This window comes from Megalobrama amblycephala, linkage group LG22 (genome assembly GCF_018812025.1).
Source record: "Megalobrama amblycephala isolate DHTTF-2021 linkage group LG22, ASM1881202v1, whole genome shotgun sequence".
NCBI lineage: Eukaryota > Metazoa > Chordata > Actinopteri > Cypriniformes > Xenocyprididae > Megalobrama > Megalobrama amblycephala.
In genome coordinates this window covers 29,385,365-29,408,997 of record NC_063065.1, presented here as the reverse complement: position 1 = coordinate 29,408,997, position 23,633 = coordinate 29,385,365, and the positions used below count along the sequence as shown (strand labels likewise).

Genomic DNA, 23,633 nt, shown 5'->3' with positions numbered 1-23,633 from the left:
AATGAATATTGATGGTGCACGCAGTTCAGAGGAAATTACTTGTGGCAAAAAACATTATTACAAGCCGTTTAACTGCGTTAAAAGTTACTCCTTTGCGGTGGGAAACACTGATAATAATGAAGATGTGTCTCCCCACAAGAAGCCTATGCGGGTTATAATCATAAAGGTAATTTAATATTGCTATTGTTTTGCATCAATAAGTGCAGTTAATAACATTACACGTTTATTGATCGGAAATGTGACAGTAAAGCAATGAGCTTGAATTGAGATGTAGATAAAATTAACTTTATTGACAACAGTAACATGCAAAAACCTAATTTTATATGGGAAAAATGTAAATATTCTACTTTTATTAAATGTATCATGCTGAACCAACAGCTTCAGTGATTATAAAATGAGCATTCTTTACTTGCTTTCTGTGTAATTCAGTCACAATCTGAGGAAAAGTTTCATTTTTCAGGATACTTTGTGACTTTTCCTACTTTCCCCATATATTAGGGAGTGGAAATGGCTAATAAGCCAGTAAGTGCTCCTCTGCTGCCATCTACTGGTTATACTTTTAAACAAAAGTTTGTTTGCCACGGAAGTGTTCCTTCATCTTTAAACTTTTAGTTTTACAAATCATCACATTAAAAATAAAATTAAAATTGGATCATATTTAGAGATTTTAAGTGCTGGAAAAAGTGTGAAGCACTTTAAAATGTCCTTGAAAAGTGCTTGAATTTCATTCCCAAAAGTTTGCATGAACCCAGAAATGAATAATGTAAAAACATTCGACTATTTCTGTGACCATGGTTCCAGTTAGCGTTACTCACTGGACAGCCTTATATAACTTGTTAATTCATGGCACAATATTTCTCTTCCACGTCAGAGCTGTTTGATCTGATACCTGTAGTTTATAACAGAGAATTTGCAGAATTTAAATGCGTCTCACTAGATCTTGCTGTGATGTTAATAATTCTGCAGCAAATTCAAACGCTTTCTCTCTGGATCTCCCAGCACTCTATAGTTACAGTCTTGCGTGATCGAGATCGGCGTGCAAGAACAGTTCTGATGCTCACGTGTCCACTGTTGGTGGTTTCAGCGGTGGATAGGGGTCAGCATGGACACCCTAACTGGTCTGCGGCTATGCAGCCCCATACGCAACAAAGTGTGATGCACTGTGTATTCTGACACCTTTCTATCAGAACCAGCATTAACTTCTTGAGCAATATGAGCTACAGTAACTCGTCTGTTGGATCAGACCACACGCCAGCCTTTGCTCCTCAGCTTTTGATAGATACTTGGCCGCCCATGACCCTGTCGCCGGTTCACCACTGCCCATTTTTTCCTTCCTTGACAAAATGACTTGCTGCCTGATATATCCACCCACTTTTGATAGATACTGACCAGGAAAAAAATAGTACTGCAGATCGGGAACACATAATGTTATGCCCACAAGAGCTGCAGTTTTGAAGTATTTAAAAATATGCTCTTATAATGGTAGTGAATGAGGCCTGTTTTCCAGTCGTCCAGCCTATTTTAGTTTGTTTTTAATAAAATAAGCCACCACAATTTGGAATAACTCAAATCCTTGTCAAGGGGTCCATTTTGTGTCCTCGCTCAAATCCTTACATTGAAAAGTGCTTTTTTCACTTGTTTTGTTTAATCACCCCATTTTTCCAAGTAAAGAAGTATTTTTGAACTTTACATTATATTCATAAAATGTTTTAGAGAAAATAACAAAAAACAGTGTGTTGCCTCAAGGCAACATTGTACATAATGGAATCGCATAAGGCCATACAGCCATAAAGGTTTGAATACAAATATATCATATTTGTAAGGAAAAGAGTTGAATTATCTAAATATGTTGGCATTTTCACATGATTTTGTAATGCACTTATGAATACTAATTCACATATATATCTGCATATATTATGATCTGCACATTTTCTATAGCACTTTAAAGAGGTATAAATCAGGTAGCAAAGTTTATGACGGTGATGATGAGGAGTTAATGAGTGGTTGTCATGATCACAGGTTGGAGTGCCCTATTGCCCCACCAGAGGGCACTCCAACCCGGACTATATCCACCACCACTCTTTTGACTAACATGTGCCATGATGACCCACTCCTGGACTAATTTCCCATCATTGTATCCAGCTGTTTTGAGTTCTGTAATTAGTGTCTATTTAGTCTGTGTTTGTTCTGTTCTTGTCATGTTGGTTTAATTTACTGTCACACAGTTCTGTTTGTTTTCCCAGGCTTTTGTTATGGACTGTTTTAGTAGGACCTAAATGCCTGCATGACTTTATTTTGGTAAATCGCCTATTAAAAAGTGCATGATCTTCTGCCTGTTTCTGTGACTCACCGTAATTTTTTGAGGAAGATGAAATCTTGCATGTCAGGGAGAAAGTGAGGGTGAGAAGATGGATATGAGGATGAAGATGGATATAACTTGATATAATAACATAATATGATGGTTTGGTAATACTATACATAGTGTTCCACTATGGTACAATGTTGCCTGAGGGCAACAGCTGGATATAAAAATGTTACTTTTTATTAAATATGAAACTTTTAATACATTAAAAACTGATAAATTTAATCTAGTTAAAGAAATTAATGTTTTCAATAAATATATTTATTTTTTCTACATACATGTTTAAATGTTTCCATTGTGGTACAATGCTGCCTCAAGGCAACAAACTTATAAAAATTAAATAAATTAAAAAAAATTATGAAATGTTTATTGATTTTGTTAAAGTGTATTTTAAGCAGGAAAAACACCACAAATAATTTTTCCGTCATTGATATCATATTGCGTACCATAGCTCAAAATAAAAGGATCCATCCATAATAAAAGTAATCCATATGGCTCCAGGGGGGGTAATGAAGGCCTTCCTGAAGCAAAATTTGACTTATAATGGTAGTGCACAAGAACAAATGGGATCCAAGGCCTTTATTGTCCACAGTTTAAGGGGTCAAAATCCTCTCCACAAAATGGACAATACAACAAACCACAACAAGGACAGAAACAACTGTAAATAGACAGCCTGAAACACAAAACAGCTGAGTGCAATGAGTGGGATAATGAGTCCAGGAGTGAGTATGGGAATGTAGTCAGACAAGTGACAAAAGTTCATTTGGAGTGCCCTCTGGTGGTAAACTTGCACTCCAATTTTTTGACAACCCCCTCCTTATGGAGCGGCTACCAGACGCTCCATGAAAAAACAAAAACACAACTCTCAGGAGGGAGGTGGACTGGAGGAGGACCAGGGGGAGGGACGGTGGGCCAGGACCAGAGCCCCCAACCGAAGGCCAGGGGGGAGCCGGAGGAACAGACCACGGGGGCTCTAAGAAGGTCGGGGTCCTGGCTGATTGCCAGGGCGGTGCTGGAGGAACTGCCCAGATGGGTTCCCGAGGGTCTGGAGTCCTAGCTGATTGCCAGGGCGGCGCTGGAGGAACTGACCAGGCGGGTTCCAGCGGTTCAGACTGCCGGGGCAGTGGCAGCAGGGCAGAAAGCCTGAGCGACGACAGCAGGACAGAAGGCTTGGATGACGGCAGCAGGACAGAAGGCTTGGTTGACGGCGGCAGGACAGACGGCCTGGGTGGCGCCAGCAGGGCAAGACGTTTGGGCAGCAGCAGCGGCAGGGCTGGCGGCCTGGGCGGCGGCAGCGCCGGCAGGGCAAGGTGCTTTGTTGGTGCCGGCAGGGCAAGGGGCTTGGAGAACCCACGAACAACCCCTAGAGTGGTCTCCAGGCCTTGTAGGACGGAGGAAGCCCTCTTCCTCCTTCTCCTCCGCTTACGAGGGTGAGGCGGTGGCTCACCCAAAATGGACTCACTGGCTGGAGCGGGCTCTGGAGCGGACTCACTGTCTGGAGCGGACTCACTGTCTGGAGCGGACTCGCTAGCTGGAGTGGGCTCTGGAGCGGACTCACTGCCTGGAGCGGACTCACTGCCTGGAGCGGACTCACTGCCTGGAGCGGACTCACTGCCTGGAGTGGGCCCACTGGCTGGAGCCTTCCTCCTCCTCTTCCCTTTCCTCCGTGTGGGAAGCGGAGATTCAGCATCCACCTCTTTAGTGGCCTCAGGAACGGATTCACGGGCTGGAGTGCATTCTGGCTGAGCATATGTTGCCCACTGGGCTCTATGAGAGAGATAACTAACAAAACCCCAGAAGTCCAAGATTTGAAGCCCCTCCATCTCCCATTGAGGTAACGGGTCATCCAGACATGTATTAAAAATTCCCTTAACAGCCGCATCATTGTAGACCAGCCCCACCGTCCTCGTCCAGAAGGACTGTGCAAAGCACCCTACCTCCCAGCCGTCCTGACGTTGGGCCGTCAATGCCCGAACTCGAGCCGTCCGCTCCCTCGTGGTGGCTGGCGGAGGAATCCGGAAGCTCATGCTGCTGGATCTGTTAGTGGTGGTTTGTTCTGTCACGGGTGCACAAGAACAAGATGGTAAGATCCAATCGCAGCCTTTATTGGGCAATCCACAGTCGTACATCCAAAAACAGGCAGGGGTCAAAATCCAGATAAACAGTCCACAAAATGAAAAAACCAGCGATACAAAATGTGCAAGACAATACAACAAACCACAACCAAGGACAGAAACAACTGAGTATAAATAGACAGACACTAATGATGAAACACAAAACAGCTGAGTGCAATGAGTGGGATAATGAGTCCAGGAGTGAGTATGGGAATTGTAGTTCAGACAAAAAAGTGACAAAAGTTCATGTTGGAGTGCCCTCTGGTGGCTAAACTTGGGCACTCCAATTTGTGATCATGACAGTAAGAAAAACTTTAAAACTTTATAAAGTAAAATAACTAGTTTCCGGCAGACGACCGTACGCATAATGTGCAAGTTGACTTGCGCCAAATGAGTAACACCCTGATGCAATGTATGACGTAAGATGTAGGAGTAGCATAAGCTTAGACGCCTCTCACGGTTTAAAGGTGGAGTCAGTAGAATTTCAAAAACACTGTTTGGAAGTTAGTCGGGCTGACACCAAAAACAAACGTGTAACCAGTCAGCATTAGGGGGCATATGATGGTCGAGGAGAGAGAACGAGCAAGAGGGAGATTTGAAAAAAAGAAGAAAAAACCTGCAGAACGAGAGATGGGACACAATACAAAAGAGCTCAAAAGAACACTGGAATGAAGGTTTATGACTGGGCAAGTGCTTTAGGACCCTCGTTTATATTAGAAAAGCTTTCCAGCTTTGCTGGAGAGAGCTAAGGGGGAAGGCCTGAAAACAGATGCAGAGGCTGCTTTGATTCCTTCTCATGTGAGTAACACGGTTTTGATTGTCTGGAGCTGCTGTGCTGTTTGCGACTAACAACGAACACTTTGTATTTATTCTTGTGTACTGTACGTTCATTTTTTTGTGCTTCCTTGTCATTCGTTCATCATCTGCACTTTATTTTTAGTGAAGCATTTTATTGAGCTTTGATAAACCGACATCTACTCGCATTGCGTGTGTAACAGTGGCCAGATAGTGAGAGTTTTGCCGTTAAACTACTGCGCACTGACGCCTCATAGAGAATGAGGTGTTTAATGTCATTGTTAGTGCACTCGCCTCACATGCCAGCATGACTGACTTGGAGCAAGGTGGTTAAGGATTGGAGTGTGAGTTTTGGAGGCGGCGCAATGAAGAGAGGGGTGGGTTTGTTTGGGTTGATTTCAAATATCAACAATGTCCAACAGCGTTTTTCAAAATCTACTGATCCCACCTTTAAACAAATATGTCTGGGCAACAAACTCAAGCTCCTCTATATCGAAATTCTCCAACATTTCTCTTTAAAATTTCTCATTTTAGACTTCTAATTCGTGACTGGTGTTTTGTTTTGCTCTATCCTCTGAGCTTTTGCGTTCGTCAGTGCGTCATGCGTCGGGTCAGAGGTTACTCTTACACCACAAATCGATGTGTACGGCCGTCTGGTGGAAGATATTTACTTTATAAAGTTTTAAATATGGATATTTTTCCTACAAAAACCCATGCTTCATTTCAGAAGGCCTTTATTAAAGGGTTAGTTCACCCAAAAATGAAAATTATGTCATTAATGACTCATCCTCATGTCGTTCCAAACCCGTAAGACCTCCGTTCATCTTCAGAACTTAGTTTAAGATATTTTAGATTTAGTCCGAGAGCTTTCTGTCCCTCCATTGAAAATGTATGTACGGTAGACTGTCCATGTCCAGAAAGGTAATAAAAACATCATCAAAGTAGTCCATGTGACATCAGTGGGTTAGTTAGAATTTGTTGAAGCATCGAAAATACATTTTGGTCAAAAAATAACAAAAACTACGACTTTATTCAGCATTGTATTCTCTTCCGGAATCCTTTCCATTGAATTGATTCCATTGAATCCTTTCATCTGTCGGCGTTGGTAATGCACTTTTACGTCACCGTGGTTGTTTTTGGCGATTAGGACATCTGCGACATGCACACTTACGCACCATTTTAAAAAATATAGCAATACCAAAATACAAACAATGTAGAATAGCTTGAATACAGCGTGCGTCTTCCTCAGACTGTAAACGAAGCTCGGGCGCTCTAGATAACACGTCATCAGCGTCTTACATCAGCAGCGTTACTGCGGAGTCGTGAACCACACTCCGGAGCAGAAGGGGGTGGTAATGCACCAATAAGCTGGATGCCAACCGCCGTAAAACAGGAAAGAAGCGGAGTCGTGAACGCGAATTGACACCAGACCCAGAAGAGAATACAATGCTGAATAAAGTCGTAGTTTTTGTTATTTTTGGACCAAAATGTATTTTCGATGCTTCAAAATGTTGCGGATGTCCTAATCGCCAAAAACAACCATTGTGATGTAAAAGTGCATTACCAGCGCCGACAGATGAAAGGATTCAATGGAATCAATTCAATGGAATCAATTCAATGGAAAGGATTCCGGAAGAGAAGACAATGGTGAATAAAGTCGTAGTTTTTGTTATTTTTGGACCAAAATGTATTTTCGATGCTTAAACTAATTCTAACTAACCCTCTGATGTCACATGGACTACTTTGATGATGTTTTTATTACCTTTCTGGACATGGACAGTCTACCGTACATACATTTTCAATGGAGGGACAGAAAGCTCTCGGACTGAATCTAAAATATCTTAAACTGTGTTCCGAAGATGAACGGAGGTCTTACGGGTTTGGAACGACATGAGGGTGAGTCATTAATGACATAATTTTTGGGTGAACTAACCCCCCTGGAGTTCGTCTGGATTATGTTAATGATGGATGGATGCATTTTTTTGGGCTTCAAAACATGCCCCCCCATTCACTACCATTATAAAGCTTGGAAGAGCCAGGATAAGAGCAGGAGCAGTGCAAGCCAAATTTTTGTCAGTGTTGGCTTGCCCATCTGCTCTGCTGCGCAATATTATGTTCAGATGTATGTGTAGGTAATCAGACTCTGCAAACAGGACGAACCCGTCACAAAGTTCACTCAGGTTCTTCTCCTGTATGTGGAACCATTGGCGTTTTAGCCTATATGTAAATATGTGATATTATGAATTGTTTTTGGACCGTGTGTGTCCTTAATAAAGCTTGGATGATTTAGCTGAAAGTTTTGAGAAAATGTTATATATCCTATTAAACAGCAATCTTCAAATTATATCATGTCTGTCTTTTTTTTTTAACCTCAAAATTCATCCCTGCATCTAATTTGTAAGGGGTTGTACTGACAGTGACTGACCTGAATGGTCTGCAGAAAATAAAATGTTAATGTTTTTCTTCAAAACATTTGAATTAATGTTTGTTTCAACATTCCTGGCAGGCTTTGGACTCAGATAAAACATTTCGGATCAATGTTTCTACAGCACTTGAACTTGAATAAGAACACTGTCTCATGTTTCACTCTGTGGATTTCATGGTTGAAATTCACCAGTAAATGTAGTTATTTTATAATTATTTTGTTTTTCAGCACTACAGTCCTGAAATGCGAACACAATACTGTGCAGTAAGCCTTTACTCCTCTTCTGCAGAGCACAAATGGCCATCAGGTATTTTTAAACGTATCAAATTTCATAATAAGTCATAGACAGACTCGTATCACATTCATGGAAAACTGCATGCAACCATCCCATCTATGGTTTACAGACTTTTGCAATTCAGTTTACTCTCACAACCTAGAACAGAACAGCCTTTTATAGCTTTGTGTGAGGAAAAGATATGAACTAGTAGGCCACTAGTACTCAAATACATTAAAAATGTATTAAACTAATATGTAGCAACACATTCATATAAGCAGCGCCCCCTGCAGTCAAGTACTGTGCACACTTGACCATTACATCCGTCCAGCAGTACAAACTCCTCCTGTGTGTCACAAGCTCAGATTATTAGACTCTTTTCCAGCTACAGCTCAGTGTTTTTAACGTCTCCAGTGGTTCTGTGAAGTATGGAGTACGCTAAAACATTAGTTCCTACATCTTTAATTAGGTAAGATGTTATTTGGGCTTTATAAATCATTATTAGGCTTCAGTGTTAGAGTGCCACAGGATTTTTGAGTCATTTATGAAAATATTCTCAATGCAAGTTTTGTTTTATTTTAAATCCAAGTTAATCTTTTTATAGTAACACTTTACAGTAAGTTTTGTTAACATTAGTTAATGCATTAGTTACAAAATACATTTACAGTTTTAAAAACCAAAAAACTCTTTAGTTTTTATCTAATGCGACAAACTGACCCTTGTTGTAAAGTATTAACTTTTTAATAGTATTACATATCAACTGACTTTAGCTGAATAATGACACTATTGTCTTTTTAGAGATTCTGTTTGCATCAAATATCATTATTTTCCTGTTTATCACTGCAAAGCTGCTTTGAAACAATCCCTTTTGTATAAAGCGCTATATAAATAAAGGTGACTTGACGTAAAGTACAATTCCTAAATGCACAAATCAAATAATTAAACAGCATGTGACAGCATTTTATTAAGAGTTCTTATTTCACAATAGTGTAAGTGATCTGTACTATGCTCTGCTTTGAAAATGTTTTATTAAGCATTGGCACAATAACAGACACAGTAAACAGTTCTCTTCCTGTTTATATAACCGTCCATAACTCACTCTTAACAAACATAACTGTTTGGTCAATGGCAAATTGCCTAGGTCACCAATGTCTGTTAAATCCTCACATAAAGCTGTCTGGAATTCAGATCAAGCTGTAACCAGCCTGAGTCCAGTAACTGTAGACTGTCCTAAGGTTGCATGTCAAGTTCTGAAATTAAAACAATGATTTCTATATCCCAAACTGTCATATTCAGAGTGTCTGATCTTACTAAACCTCACCAGGTCTGTGTCGTCGATGCACACGTCTCTTGCACAGCGAATGCTGCCTCCTCCTCAGCCCCGTCCGTACAAGGTCTGCACGCAGAACCGCCGCAGGAGGAAAGGCTTCACGGCCACCTCTCTAGGAGACCTCATGGAGCAGGTCAGATTGCTGGACCTCTGTAGAGCAGGGTTATTTACTGTAGGAGTTATACATTCAAAAGTTTGAGGTCGGTAAGATTGTATTTGGGGCAGTTTAGGCCTTATGGTTTGAGATTCACACTGGTAACCCAAAGGTTGCGGGTTTGATTCTCAATACCGTCAGAAAATGACTGTGGTGCCCTTGAGCAAGGCACCGAACCCCCAATCGCTCCCCGGGCGCCGTGGCAAAATGGCTGCCTACTGCTCTGGATGTGTCGTTTTCACATTTGGCCTTCACATGTCACTTTCACTTTCGTAATGCTTTTGAAAGAAGTCTCTTCTGCTCACCAAGGCTCCAATTTGATTTAATACAGTAAAACCAATAATATTGTGAAATACTATTACAATTTAAAATAACTGTTTTCAAGTTAAAAAAAAAAATTATCTTACAATTTTTTCTTGCAATTCTGAGTTTATAACTCTAAACTCGCAATTGAGAGGAAAAAGTCTGAATTGTGACATATAAACTCACAATTGAAAAAAAGGTAGGCCTAATTGCGACTAATTGTGACAAGTCTGAATTGTGAGTTTTTATATCATAATAAATACAAAGTTCTGGCATGAAACTCTAATGCACAGGCTAATAGGTCCTTTAACTCAACCTGCTCAATCACATCATTATCGATAGGACACAGATGATTGGTTCCTGCTGTATTAGGCTACGTCCACACGAAGCCGGAGCTTACCCTATCCGATCTTTTTTTTTTCCTCGTCTCAAGAAATATCTGTGTCCACACGAAACCACTGAAACGACTCAAAACGATGTAGTACACATGCCAGACCAGTATGTGGCGCTGTAAGTCTGCCACAGAGATACATTTAAAACAGCGAATAAGACTTGGAGCATGCACATAAACCTTGCGCGCTGTATACAAACTTTAGTAAAACTTAGAAATAACACTTTATTTTGGCTCAGTAGCTTCTGCAGCATGAACACAAGCATCTCGAGTCTGCTATTGTTGTTGTTGCTGTTTTGTCCTGTTAGCGGCGTCTGACTAGGGTCGACACGTGGGGTGATGACATCATCATTTCACAAAATATACGGATAGGCTGTACACACGAAAACGCAAAAACGGCGTTTTCAGATTTATCCACTCTGGGACCCAGTTTCAAAAAATAGCGGTTTCACCTTATGAAAACGCTGGGTCCGTGTGGACAAAACGCCTATTCGATACACAATTTGTGCGTATTCACAAAAACGCGTCTGCGTGTGGACGGGGCCTTAGTAGCCAATGAGCTTACGTGCTCAATCTTTAAATACATCAGTTAGCATTTGCCTTAGCAGTGCAGCGTGCTTCAGAAACCCTCCCTCTTCCCCAGCTCCACCTGTATAGATCTGCTATGGGTAATTCATGTACGCTATATTGTACAGCAGCAGCATGTCTTACTTGCTCACAGCAGCGTGTCGTATATTTATTGGCAGTAGCAAGTCCCGTACTTGCTCTGCAGCACAGCAGATCTATTCCGCCCAGACCAAACACCTCTACATTGTCATACCCTTTACAGTGCCAAACACTCCGAGAGTTGTCATGACAGAATTACTTTTTTCCTTGCAATTGCGCATTTATATCCCACAATTCTGACTTTTTTTCTCACAAAGTTGAGATATAAACTTGTAATTGCAAGTTATAAAGTCCAATTCAGAGAAAAAAGTCAGCTCACAATTCTGACATTTTCTGCAATGAGTTTATATCTTCTGAGAAAATTCAGAGAAAAAAAGTCAGAATTGTGAGAAAAAAGTTTTTTTATTCAGTGGCAGAAACAAGCTTCCAAAGAAATCTGTACATTCGCTTTTGATTAATCAACGAAACATTTTTTTTAAAAAATCTTATTGACCCACACTTTTTGTTGTTGTTGTTGTTATTTATTATTTTTGCATTTCAGAAAATTAGACTTTTATTTATTTTGCAGTCATGAAAACATTAAAAATTCAAATGTAAAAAAAAAATTATTTGTAATATTTAACCTGTTAACTGTCACCCCCACTTTTGACAAGATAATGCACTATCCAAACTTAAATGGTTGTAATTCAAGAATACTTTGGAGTATAGACATAAGGCTGGTCTTGTTTTAAAGATGAAATTTGGCAGATTATTGTAGAAGTGAATTAACTTATGTAAGTGAAAAAAAGAAAAAAAGTTATAGAAGTTTAAGTTTATGAAAATGTAAAATGTACAAATATAATATTTTATATAAAATATAAAATATATATTTTACAAAACAAGTTTTACTCTAAAACTGCAAGGAAATCAAAAAATCTGAACAAGTTGTGTTCCATATTTCAGGTTGATATCTCAAAAAATTAGCTTTCAGTAAGATTTTGTTTGGGCGCAGTACCACACTTTTTCACTAGATGACAACCAAGCTCCATTGGTGACCATATAAAGGCGCCTCCATTTCCATATAGTTTAAGTGATATGAACCATATATTTCCATCATTTTCATACAATTTATGAAGTAGACATCCTATATAGAAGTAGTATGGGAAGTTTGGCAGAATTTGATATGATTTTAGCCTCTAATAAACATAAAAACAACATGTATGTGGGTTATAGATCGCCGCCACAATCATAAATGTATTTTTTTTTCTATTAAAAACATTTTCAGACCTTTTTTTCTCAAAAAATTGAATGGATGCTATCTTTTGAACTCTTGGCATGAAAACAAACATGTTTCAACCAATCTTTAATGATTTTTCATGTTCATCGCTATTTCAAAATAAAGGTCTGAACATGCCTTATGAGTATGAAAATATGCTTGTTGCAAATTGATAAATTACTGCTCCTCTGTAATTTATTTTGAAAATTATTTTCTTGTTTTTAGGAAAAATAAGTCAAAATTAAGTGAAATAATAATCTGCAAAATAATCTGCCAGTGGGGTAAGCAAAATAATCTTAATCCAAACTGAAAACAAGATTATATCTTATTTTTGGTTTGATATAAGACTATTTTGCTTACCCCACAGGCAGATTATTTTGCTTGTTTTAAGGAAAAACTCACTTAATTTTGACTTATTTTTCCTAAAAACAAGAAAATAATTTTTACTTGTCAAGAAAATGCTTCTTGATCTAAGAATTTTTAGATATTTGGACTGGAAACAAGACAAAAAATCTAAGTAAGAACAGCATTTTTTGCAGTGTGAGTGGTAATCTCTCTCTCTCTCTCTCTCTCTCTATCTATCTCTCTCTCTCCACAGGTGGCCAGTTCTTTTTTGATAACGTATCAGTTGCTCACACTGGTGCTGGAGGATGATGGGACAGTGGTGGACTCTGAGACCTTTTTTCAGTCTCTGCCTACTAATACTCCATTCATGGTTCTGGAGAAAGGGGAGGTTTGGACCCCTAGCAAAGTGGTATGGCAGTTATATATATTTACCATTTAACTGAACAAAATCTGTGATTTCGTAACTGTAAATTACTTAACAAAAAGTCTATTTTCAATGTAAAATACTGTAAAAATTGTTTTGGAAGCAATAAATTACAAAATATTTACAGTGCAAATCTATATTACTGTATATTCAACAAGACACAACTTTTACAGTAAAATATTGTTGATTTTTTTTTTTTTTTAAATAAATAGTTTTCATTTACACCAGGGATTAATAAAGTCATAGAAATATAAAATTAAAATGAATTAAAAAAAAATTGAAAACTTATTAAAAAAAAAGATATTTGATTTTCCTGCCTGACATTAACTGACATCATGCAGATGTGTTGTTAAATTACTGAAATAATAACTTAAAGTAAAGGTAAAGTAAATATCAAGTAGTTCAAGTAAATATTATATTTAAAGTTTGAAGTGAAGGTATTCAGATTTTGGGAATCCCAGTTTTACATTAATAAACAGTACGATTATGGTCCCAGAAGTGACACATAACATTTGATCTTATTTCTCTTTAAATTCTACTTAAATGTTTTATGAAAAAGCTATCCTTTTGATAAATCATAATTTTTTTTGTATACAGTATATCTGTGTGTGAATTGTAAAATATATGGTCACCAAAATGCCATCAAAAATGTTACCATACTTTTTACACATAATGTTTGCAAGTCACATCTGACAGTTCTTACAGTAAATCTAACAGGATTTTTCTTACTGCATACTAAATATCTAGAGTGTAATTGTGCATAATCTGCAAGACATTTTCCTGTTTTTGTGTTTTATAAGCTGTGCATATTAATCAAACAATGAAAACAGATTTGAAACTAGGTCTAATCAGGATTAACCCAAGTGTTGCTTCATTTGTAGCTGTTCATTTCAGTTTTATTTTCTTAACACAAAGATTTGAAACTCTCTTTGAAAGCTTATTAATTTCATTATTGCAGCAGCTATTTTGAATTAAACCATCTTTGTGTTTTTGTTCCACTAGGGCGCAGGCTTGTGTTTACCCTGAACTCTGATGCCATAATTGCTTTCAGTCAGTGATTTTGTCTCACAAGATTTTTCTTTTGCCCTCAATCCATATTTCCCAGGTTCTGCCAAGTTTCAGACAGACAAAAAGAAGTGGAATTGCCAAACTGAGCTTTGACCTGTACAAGCTGAGCCCAAAGGATTTTCTGGGCTGCCTCACCATTAAAGCCACACTTTATGAAATATACACACTCTCATATGACATCAAGTGTACCAGAGCCAAGTACTTTCTGAAGTAAGAGATTCACAATAAAAATGAATTTCCTAATGCCAGGCTTTAAAGCTGCAGTCTCAAAGTCGACATGAAACAGAAGTTGTGCAAGTCTTTTCTTCCCTATTGTGACGTATATCTGAGTGAAACGGCTTCTCGATTTAGAACAAATATAGGGCGTGGCTTGATTTTGTCCGTGGGGAATTGATTGGATGCTTGTGGTTTGCTATTGGTTGATCTCATGCGAGTGACAGGTTGCCCCGCCCTCACGCCAGTAAACGTCATCAGAGAAGAGAAGAGGGAAAATAAGTTATTTTGATTAAAGATTATAAGGGCACATGAATTATAAAAAAATGATGATATAACAAGTACTGCAATATTCCATTTAAAGGGGTCATGAATTGAGAAATCAACTTTTCCTTGAGCTTTTGATATGTAAGAGATCATCGTACTATAAGAATATCCTGTAAGTTTCAGAACTGAAAACTTCCTTGTTAGTCCAATAAAAGCTTTTATTGACACCAGGATCAGCGAAGGACTGGTGTCATAGATCTATAGGTGAAACTCTGCCTCCACAGAAGAAATCAACGCCTACTTCTTCATTGCAAAGTTAGCCCCGCCCACTGGTGTGTTAGTGAGATGACGAGGGAGAGAAAAGTGATACAAGACTAAACATAACATTATCTTTCAAAGGATCCTAATGCTAGAAATATGGTTATTTATTTTCAACAATGTGAATGTCTCAGTTGAGCTTTATTTATTTGTATTATGTACATTTCACTGTGGATTCTTTGGTAAATCAATCGCATTTCGCCACAGGCTTTGCAAACAGACTTTTACAATATGGACTCGAAAGTAATGCAACAACATGTAAGTAACTGTTAATTGTTAATACCTGATCTGATATGTAATATTTCATGTTCAGTCACATGTTCTTTGTCTATGTGTCAGTAAATCAAACCAGTGACTAAACGCTCAACTTCACATTGTTTCTCTTAGTAGGATGAAAATAATCTGTTATTTAAACGGTGATTGAATTATATATAGAAAGCGATCAAAGAACGCTCCCTTTACAATCGCTAGAGCTGTCAATCAAACAACGCAGGCTTATTATTCTACTAATCTTTTAGTTACATCACGTTTAAACTGTTAGTTATGATGAAAGCATTCGTTAGTGTGCAGAAATTGAGCAAATGAGATCACTGCTTTCATGCGCTCAACAACATGTCTGTGATCGGCTACAATGTTCATCACTGCAACCTTTCATCCCACGATCTAAATATAATGCCATGGATCTGAATGCAATGCTATAATCAACACTGTTCACGATTAGAGAGCTGTAATAGTAAAACGTAGTAATACTAAAAATGTGCTAAAAGTTTTCCAGAGAGTAATACTTGGCTATTTCATTTTGCAAAGATGTCAGCCAATCACAGCAGTGGGCGTTTACACTGAAGTCTCAGCAGACACGCCCCTTAAAACAGAGCGTTCAAATCAGAGGCTAAAATCAGTGTAGGAAAAATGCTTTTTATTTCTAAATTATGACAGTTTTTAATGTAAAAGCATACTAACATAATAAGAAAATAAATCAATGCAGTTCATGACCCCTTTAAAAAATAAGAATTGTCCATTTTGATTTCATGCAGGTGACTTTAATTACACTTTTATTGACATATCCAAAAGTCTGACTAGTGAACATGCTTCTATTGTTCTTTCATCTAATTTATTACAGATGTTTTGCCACTGAAAAAAAGTATTTCAAAGAACAATCTGTGATTACCATGGTATAAAATTCTACCTTATTGTTACAGAATGAGGTCTAGTACTAAAAAGTGCGTATTAAAGTGATAAGGCGCCAATTTTCATTCTGTTCAGAAATGTTAATATTACTCTCTTTTTTCCTTCTTCAGGTCTTTACTGCGATGTTTCATGTACGTGGCCAAACTGACGGGTCAGGTTCTCCTGTGCGGCTCCGCATATGTGTTGCGGTATATCGGGGAAGAGGAATGCTGTAGCTAAACATCACATCAGATAGTGGAAACAAATGAATACTGCACTTATGTTTAGTTATTCCTTACATGCTTAGACAAACACCAGTATTTTTGTAGTTGGCATATATTATGTTTTACAATGCAGAACTGCTTATTTCTAAGGAAATAACATTAAATGTGTGTGAATAAAAAACTAAAAAGTGAACTAAAGGACAACTGATTGTCATCTTTTATCAGGCTTGTGCTGAAAAATGATCCCCAGCTCAACTTGTTTCGTGACTGAATTTCAAACGACTTTATCTGATTTACTTATCCATCAAAATGAAACTCCAAAAAGTCTTGTAAAAAATAGTTCCCAAATAGTTTTGCAAAATCTGTGACTAATAAGAGAGAAATGACACAGCACACTTGTGATTGTGCAGCTGATACGTCATTCAAATCCCGACCAATCGTGGCAGAGGCAGAGTGAAAGCTGAAGATCATGTCTCACTGAGCTCATGATCATCCTGCAGTAGAGCAGAGCTCATATTCAGAGGAGCATCTTCATACACCTACAATAATGAGGGAAATCGTTCACATTCAAGCCGGACAGTGCGGCAATCAGATTGGAACAAAGGTTAGTTAGATGTATTTTATTTTTCTATCACATTATGTGTCGTTTTAAACTATATTTTGTACTTTCAAAAATTATTTACAGATGAATGCAGACTTTATATTAGGGTTGGAAACTCAAAAAAAACAAAAAAAAACAAAACCTTAAGCTAATGATTTTCAGTCATGACAGTTCTCTAATAAACTTTTACAGAGCAACAACGGATTTTGTAATGAGTTTAAAACATAGCTGCAGTGCGAACAGTGTAGTTCGATTCTTAAACAAATGACTCGTATGATCCGATTCTTTTCAGTGAATCAAAACGAACTGCACTAACGGTATGGTTCGATTTTAAGTGATTCAAAAATTGGATTCCCGACTCTTAAGATCCGGTTCTTTTTGTTGAATTTCTTTTTCTAAATATTTCTTATTATAGTGTACTAAACGTTTACAAAACTAAACTGTGTTCTTCATAGTTGATTACAGTTTGTCAGTGTGCGGTTTGATCATATTTAGTAGTGATCGATGCTTGAGTCATGGCAGGCAACAATTCGATACATTTTAAGGGCAGATCAGCTGCATATGGGTGTGGCGAGATGCGTCCTACTGTGCGCGAGTATGCGAAGAATCTGAACACTCGCGCTTTATCTCACAGTACGGTACGGGTTGGAAATCTATCTGAAATCACATCTGAAGTCTTAACTAACGCAAAACAACTGTGACACTTCTAGTTCTGGGAAGTCATCAGCGACGAGCATGGCATTGATCCAGCCGGCAACTATGTGGGTGACTCAGGGCTGCAGCTTGACAGAATTAATGTATACTACAACGAGGCGTCCTGTAAGTATGTGCATCAGTGTGCGAGTATGAATCAGTGCTCGTGTCGCTCCTCCTCACAAACTCACTATGACCTTAAACTCTGAACAGTGTAGTCAGCTCTGAGGAATTTTGTGGGCTGCTCTGATTGCACTAGCATAATGTTTTATTAAACGATTTACATAAATAATAAAAATAAATATGAATTAATTTAAAAATGATGCGTTGATTCTTTTATTATTCATTACTAAATATATTACATTTGATTAATTAATTAACTAATGCATCATCTGTTTTAGTGATAAAGTTTCGCAGCATAACTTTTACTGGAAACAAGATTTATAGCCTTTTGTGTGTGTGTGTGTGTGTGTCTCTGTGTGTGTTTAGCTCACAAGTATGTTCCCAGATCCGTGCTGGTGGACCTGGAGCCTGGAACTATGGACAGTGTTCGTTCTGGGGCATTTGGACAGCTTTTTCGACCAGACAACTTCATCTTTGGTACTGTGTCAAAGTTGCAAAACTCTCATTTGTTTTTCACTTGTAGGTCTGTTAGCTTCAAGCCAAGGAATGTATAAAGAACACATAATTGTAACATTTGTTTTTATAAGTTCTTAGAACATGTGCCTGTATTCCTTCAAACAAAATTAGATACAATATTACACTCTTAAAAATAAAGGTTCTTCACTGGTATTGATGGTTCTATTAAAGGGTTAATTCACCCAAAAATTTAAATTCTGTCATTAATTACTCACCCTCATGTTGTTCCAAACATTTAAGACCTTCATTCATCTTATGAACACAAATTATGATATTTTTGATAAAATCCGATGGCTCAGTGAGGCCTGCATTGACAGCAAGATTATTTACACTTTCAAACGCCCAGAAAGCTACTACAGACATATTTAAAACAGTTCATGTGACTACAGTGGTTCATCCTTAATGATGAGAATACTTTTTGTGCACCAAAAAAAAACAAAATAATGACTTTATTCAACAATATCTAGTGATGAGCGATTTCAAAACACTGCTTCATGAAGCTTTGCGAATCTTTTGTTTTGAATCAATTGCCAAAGTCACGTGATTTCAGTAAACGAGGCTCCGTTACGTCATAAGTGATCCGCAATTTTAATGGTTCACCACTGGGGGGCGTGACTTTGGCAGTTTGATACACGCTCCGAACCACTGATTTGAAAAAAAAAGATTCATAAAGCTTCAAAGCTTCATGATGCAGTGTTTTGAAATCGCCCATCACTAGATATTGTTGAATAAAGTCATTATTATATATATATATTTTTTTTTTTGGTGCACAAAAAGTATTCTTGTCGCTTCACATTAAGGTTTAGCACAATTCGATTTGCTCTGAAAAAAGTAATATACTGTATTAATAAGGCCAAAGATTCCGTTTTTTGTACCCAAAATAAGACACAGCAGCAAATCACAGAAGCACTGGCCGAGATGAAGCGGTTGCACGACCCCTGAACAGCCGCTGATGGCCTGGAGCTCTTATCTCTGAAATCGTCTAAACAAATAGTAAAACAGGCGCTATGATTAAAGGTTTAGTCCACTTTTAAATAAAATTTTCCTGATAATTTACTCACCTCCATGTCATCCAAGATGTTCATGTCTTTCTTTCGTCAGTCGAAAAGAAATTAAGGTTTTTGATGAAAACATTCCAGGATTATTCTCCTTATAGTGGACTTCAATGGCCTCCAAACGGTTGAAGGTCAAAATGACAGTTTCAGTGCAGCTTCAAAAGGCTTTAAATGATACCAGACGAGGAATAAGAGTCTTATCTAGCGAAACGATCGGTCATTTTCAAAAAACTGTATATGTGTTATAAACACAAATGATCGCCTTGCACGTGCTTCCGCTTTCTGTATTCTTCAAAAAGCTTACGCTGTATGTCCTACGCCTTCCCTATTCGACTTACGAAAAAAAAAAGAAACTGGCGCCGCGTTCATTCTGTAAGTCGAATAGGGAAGGCGTAGGACATACAGCGTAAACTTTTTGAAGAATATGGAAAGCGGAAGCACGTGCAAGCCAATCATTTGTGTTTATAAAGCATATACAGTTGTATTTTTTTTTTAAATGATCGGTTCACTAGATAAGACTCTTATTCCTCGTCTGGTATCATTTAAAGCCCTTTAAAGCTGCACTGAAACTGTCATTTTGACCTTCAACCGTCTGGAGGCCATTGAAGTCCACTGTAAGGAGAATAATCCTGGAATGTTTTCATCAAAAACCTTAATTTCTTTTCAACTGACGAAAAAAAGACATGAGCATCTTAGATGACATGGAGGTGAGTAAATTATCAGGAAAATTTTATTTAAAAGTGAACTAATCCTTTAAATATGAGTCACATATTTCAGTTGTAAACAACTACATTCTTGCCTAAAAAAAACTCTTAAAATTACGGTCCATGGTACAACAAGTGTAGTATTCGTAAAAATTATGGTGGATTTTCTTGGCCGCCATGACGGTCGCTTCAAGCGAATTGATACAAATGGTGAAAAGGTAGGAGTGCTGTTATCATATGAACAACAATATATATATATATATATATATATATATATATATATATATATATACACAGTACAGTCCAAAAGTTTGGAACCACTAAGATTTTTAATGTTTTTAAAAGAAGTTTCGTCTGCTCACCAAGGCTACATTTATTTAATTAAAAATACAGTAAAAAACAGTGATATTGTGAAATATTATTACAATTTAAAATAACTGTTTTCTATTTGAATATATTTCACAAAGTAATTTATTCCTGTGATGGCAAAGCTGAATTTTCAGCATCATTACTCCAGTCTTCAGTGTCACATGATCCTTCAGAAATCATTCTAATATGCTGATCTGCTGCTCAAGAACACATTTAATGTGTACAATTGTACAAAATATTTGTGTACAATATTTTTTTTCAGGTTTATTCTGATGAATAGAAAGTTCAAAAGAACAGTGTTTATCTGAAATATAATCTTTTGTAACATTATAAATGTCTTTACTGCCACTTTTGATTGATTTAATGCATCCTTGCTGAATAAAAGTATTCATTTCTTTAATTTCTTTTCAAAAAAAATAAAAATAAAACTTCTTACTGACTCCAAACTTTTGAACGGTAGTGTATAATGCTACAGAAGCTTTGTATTTCAGATAAATGCTGTTCTTTTGAACTTTCTATTCATCAAGGAATCCTGAAAAAAAAAAGTACACAACTGTTTTCAACATTGAAAATAATCATAAATGTTTCTTGAGCAGCAAATCAGCATATTAGAATGATTTCTGAAGGATCATGTGACACTGAAGACTGGAGTAATGATGCTGAAAATTCAGCTTTGCATCACAGGAATAAATTACTTTGTCAAATATATTTAAATAGTACACAGTTATTTTAAATTGTAATAATATTTCACAATATTACTGTTTTTTACTGTATTTTTAATTAAATAAATGTAGCCTTGGTGAGCAGATGAAACTTCTTTTAAAAACATTAAACATCTTAGTGGTTCCAAACTTTTGGACTGTACTGTGTATATATATATATATATATATATATATATATATATATATATATATATATATATACACATATTGTTGTTCATTATTACTATTCATACTGTATATAACAGTATGAATAGTAATAATGAACAACAAGTTTTTGTTTGATAGAAACCTTTGAATTATACACTACCAGTGAAATGTTTGAAAATATTTACACATTGTTTAATGTTACTATTTTCCACATTTTTCAATAATAGTAAAGCATTTTAACTATGAAATAACACAAATGGGGAATTATGTAGTATAGTGATGAAAATGTTAATGTATTTTCTTTTCCTATCACACTATGCATCGTTTTAAAACTTTATATTTTGCATTTTCAAAAACATATGTAGGGTTGGGAAATGAAACTGGGAAACTAATGGCTTTCAGTTATGACAGTGCAAATCTAAACAAATCAAATGTTATATTGCAGTTCCTTTAAAAACTGTACTTTTTGTTATGAAATTCATACATAGATCATGAGGAATTATAAATCAAGTGTCCACACATATAGCTGGTGTATATAAAAGAGGCACAACATACTATGTTCTCGGATCAATATCACTTCTCAAGTTAAGTGTGGACAGTTTTTATTTTGACACGAGGAAATAAATGACATTCACTAATGTAAATACTATACAGTTCATCTTTTCCACAGACAAAATGCAGCTGGAAGGCATCCCAAGAATGAACATAAATGTCACATAGGCTGTGATGAAAGCTGCAGCCAGCGGCTAAGAAGATTGTATTTCGTTTTCATTGGAAACCAATCTTCCCTTATTGTATTGCTTTCGCAGGACAGACAGGTGCAGGCAACAACTGGGCCAAGGGCCACTACACGGAAGGAGCCGAGCTAGTGGACTCAGTCCTGGATGTGGTCAGGAAGGAGTGTGAGCATTGCGACTGCCTGCAAGGCTTCCAGCTCACGCACTCCCTCGGTGGAGGAACCGGATCCGGAATGGGGACTCTCCTGATTAGTAAGATCCGAGAGGAGTATCCCGACCGCATCATGAACACCTTCAGCGTCATGCCTTCACCGAAAGTGTCCGATACGGTGGTGGAGCCCTACAACGCCACGCTCTCGGTGCATCAGCTGGTGGAAAACACCGATGAAACATACTGCATCGACAACGAGGCGCTGTACGATATCTGCTTCCGCACGCTCAAGCTCACCACACCCACGTACGGAGATCTCAATCACTTAGTGTCGGCGACTATGAGTGGCGTCACCACTTCGTTACGGTTCCCCGGCCAGCTGAACGCAGACCTGCGCAAGCTGGCGGTCAACATGGTGCCATTCCCTCGCCTTCACTTCTTCATGCCCGGCTTCGCGCCGTTGACCGCAAGAGGAAGTCAGCAGTATCGCGCTCTCACGGTGCCTGAACTCACCCAGCAGATGTTTGACGCCAAGAACATGATGGCCGCCTGCGACCCACGGCATGGGCGCTACCTCACGGTGGCTACCGTTTTCCGCGGGCCCATGTCCATGAAGGAAGTTGACGAGCAGATGTTGGCCATTCAGAACAAGAACAGCAGCTATTTCGTAGAGTGGATCCCCAACAACGTTAAAGTCGCCGTGTGTGACATTCCACCAAGAGGACTTAAGATGGCCTCCACTTTTATCGGCAACAGCACCGCCATCCAGGAGCTCTTCAAGCGCATTTCTGAGCAGTTTTCCGCCATGTTCAAACGCAAGGCCTTCCTGCATTGGTTCACCGGAGAGGGAATGGATGAGATGGAGTTCACCGAGGCCGAGAGCAATATGAATGACCTTGTGTCTGAGTATCAGCAGTACCAGGAGGCTACAGCCAATGATGGTGAGGAAGCATTCGAGGATGACGAGGAAGAGGTGAACGAGTGAACGGACAGATGCTTTATTTTGTGCTGTGAGTGTTTTTTAAGCTGTGATTTTTACGTTTTGTATGTGGAGGACTCAAGTCCAAGTAAACAAAGCGTGTTTGCAATAAATGCATTTTGAGGACCATATACATTGTACTGTCTCAGAGAATATTTTTGGTTTTTATAATTTACTACACTTGGACTGGAATGATTTATTAATGGTGCTTCCTAAGTATTAAATGGTTTAAATCAAATTATTAATTAAACACCGCTCAAAATTTCTTCCAAAAATGTAAAAATATAGGTAATAATATAACATTTCCCTTGTAAAAAAAAAGAAGTGTGCTTAATTGTATTGAATGTGAACTTGTAGTGCACTTCAAGTCCTAAAAGTATACTTAAACTGTACTTGCACATAAAACAATATAAATTAAATAAAAGTCCACTTAAAGCTGCAGTTCGCAACTTTTTTTTGTGTTAAAAATTTACAAAAAATATATAATGAGAATATACAACATGAATCCATTTTCCAAACCGTGTTTTTTTCTTATCCTGAATCATTATGGTACACTTATAATAAGTGTTTATATTCTGACTATTTCAGACTGGACTGGTAGGACTCGCCGCAGAGTATCACGGAGAAAAGTAGCTCCGGCTAGAATGTTCCTCCGCAAGATGCGTGCAGTTCTGTTTATTAACCTGCTAGAGGGCCAAAAATCGCGGACAGCAGCTTTAAATATTATCCAAAATCCATTTT

The 23,633-nt window shown here is 37.8% G+C and overlaps 2 protein-coding genes across 3 annotated transcripts; both read left to right on the top strand.

Moving 5' to 3' along the window:
- Nucleotides 1-7,922: 7,922 nt before the first annotated feature.
- cidea (cell death inducing DFFA like effector a) lies at nucleotides 7,923-16,382 on the top strand. Of its 2 annotated transcripts, none has more exons than XM_048174969.1 (5): nucleotides 7,923-8,003; nucleotides 9,295-9,433; nucleotides 12,668-12,823; nucleotides 13,944-14,116; nucleotides 16,003-16,382. In XM_048174969.1, exons 1-5 carry the CDS (start codon nucleotides 7,993-7,995, stop codon nucleotides 16,109-16,111), a joined length of 588 nt encoding a protein of 195 aa, XP_048030926.1. In that variant the 5' UTR covers nucleotides 7,923-7,992; the 3' UTR covers nucleotides 16,112-16,382. The 2 variants fall into 2 exon arrangements, with proteins under 2 accessions (XP_048030926.1, XP_048030925.1); XM_048174968.1 differs by lacking the exon at nucleotides 7,923-8,003 and adding an exon at nucleotides 8,304-8,439 and having other exon boundaries at nucleotides 16,003-16,378.
- Nucleotides 16,383-16,541: 159 nt separating this feature from the next.
- tubb6 (tubulin, beta 6 class V) lies at nucleotides 16,542-23,023 on the top strand. The gene is made up of 4 exons (XM_048174967.1): nucleotides 16,542-16,699; nucleotides 17,407-17,515; nucleotides 17,879-17,989; nucleotides 21,835-23,023. Exons 1-4 carry the CDS (start codon nucleotides 16,643-16,645, stop codon nucleotides 22,896-22,898), a joined length of 1,341 nt encoding a protein of 446 aa, XP_048030924.1. The 5' UTR covers nucleotides 16,542-16,642; the 3' UTR covers nucleotides 22,899-23,023.
- Nucleotides 23,024-23,633: the final 610 nt, after the last annotated feature.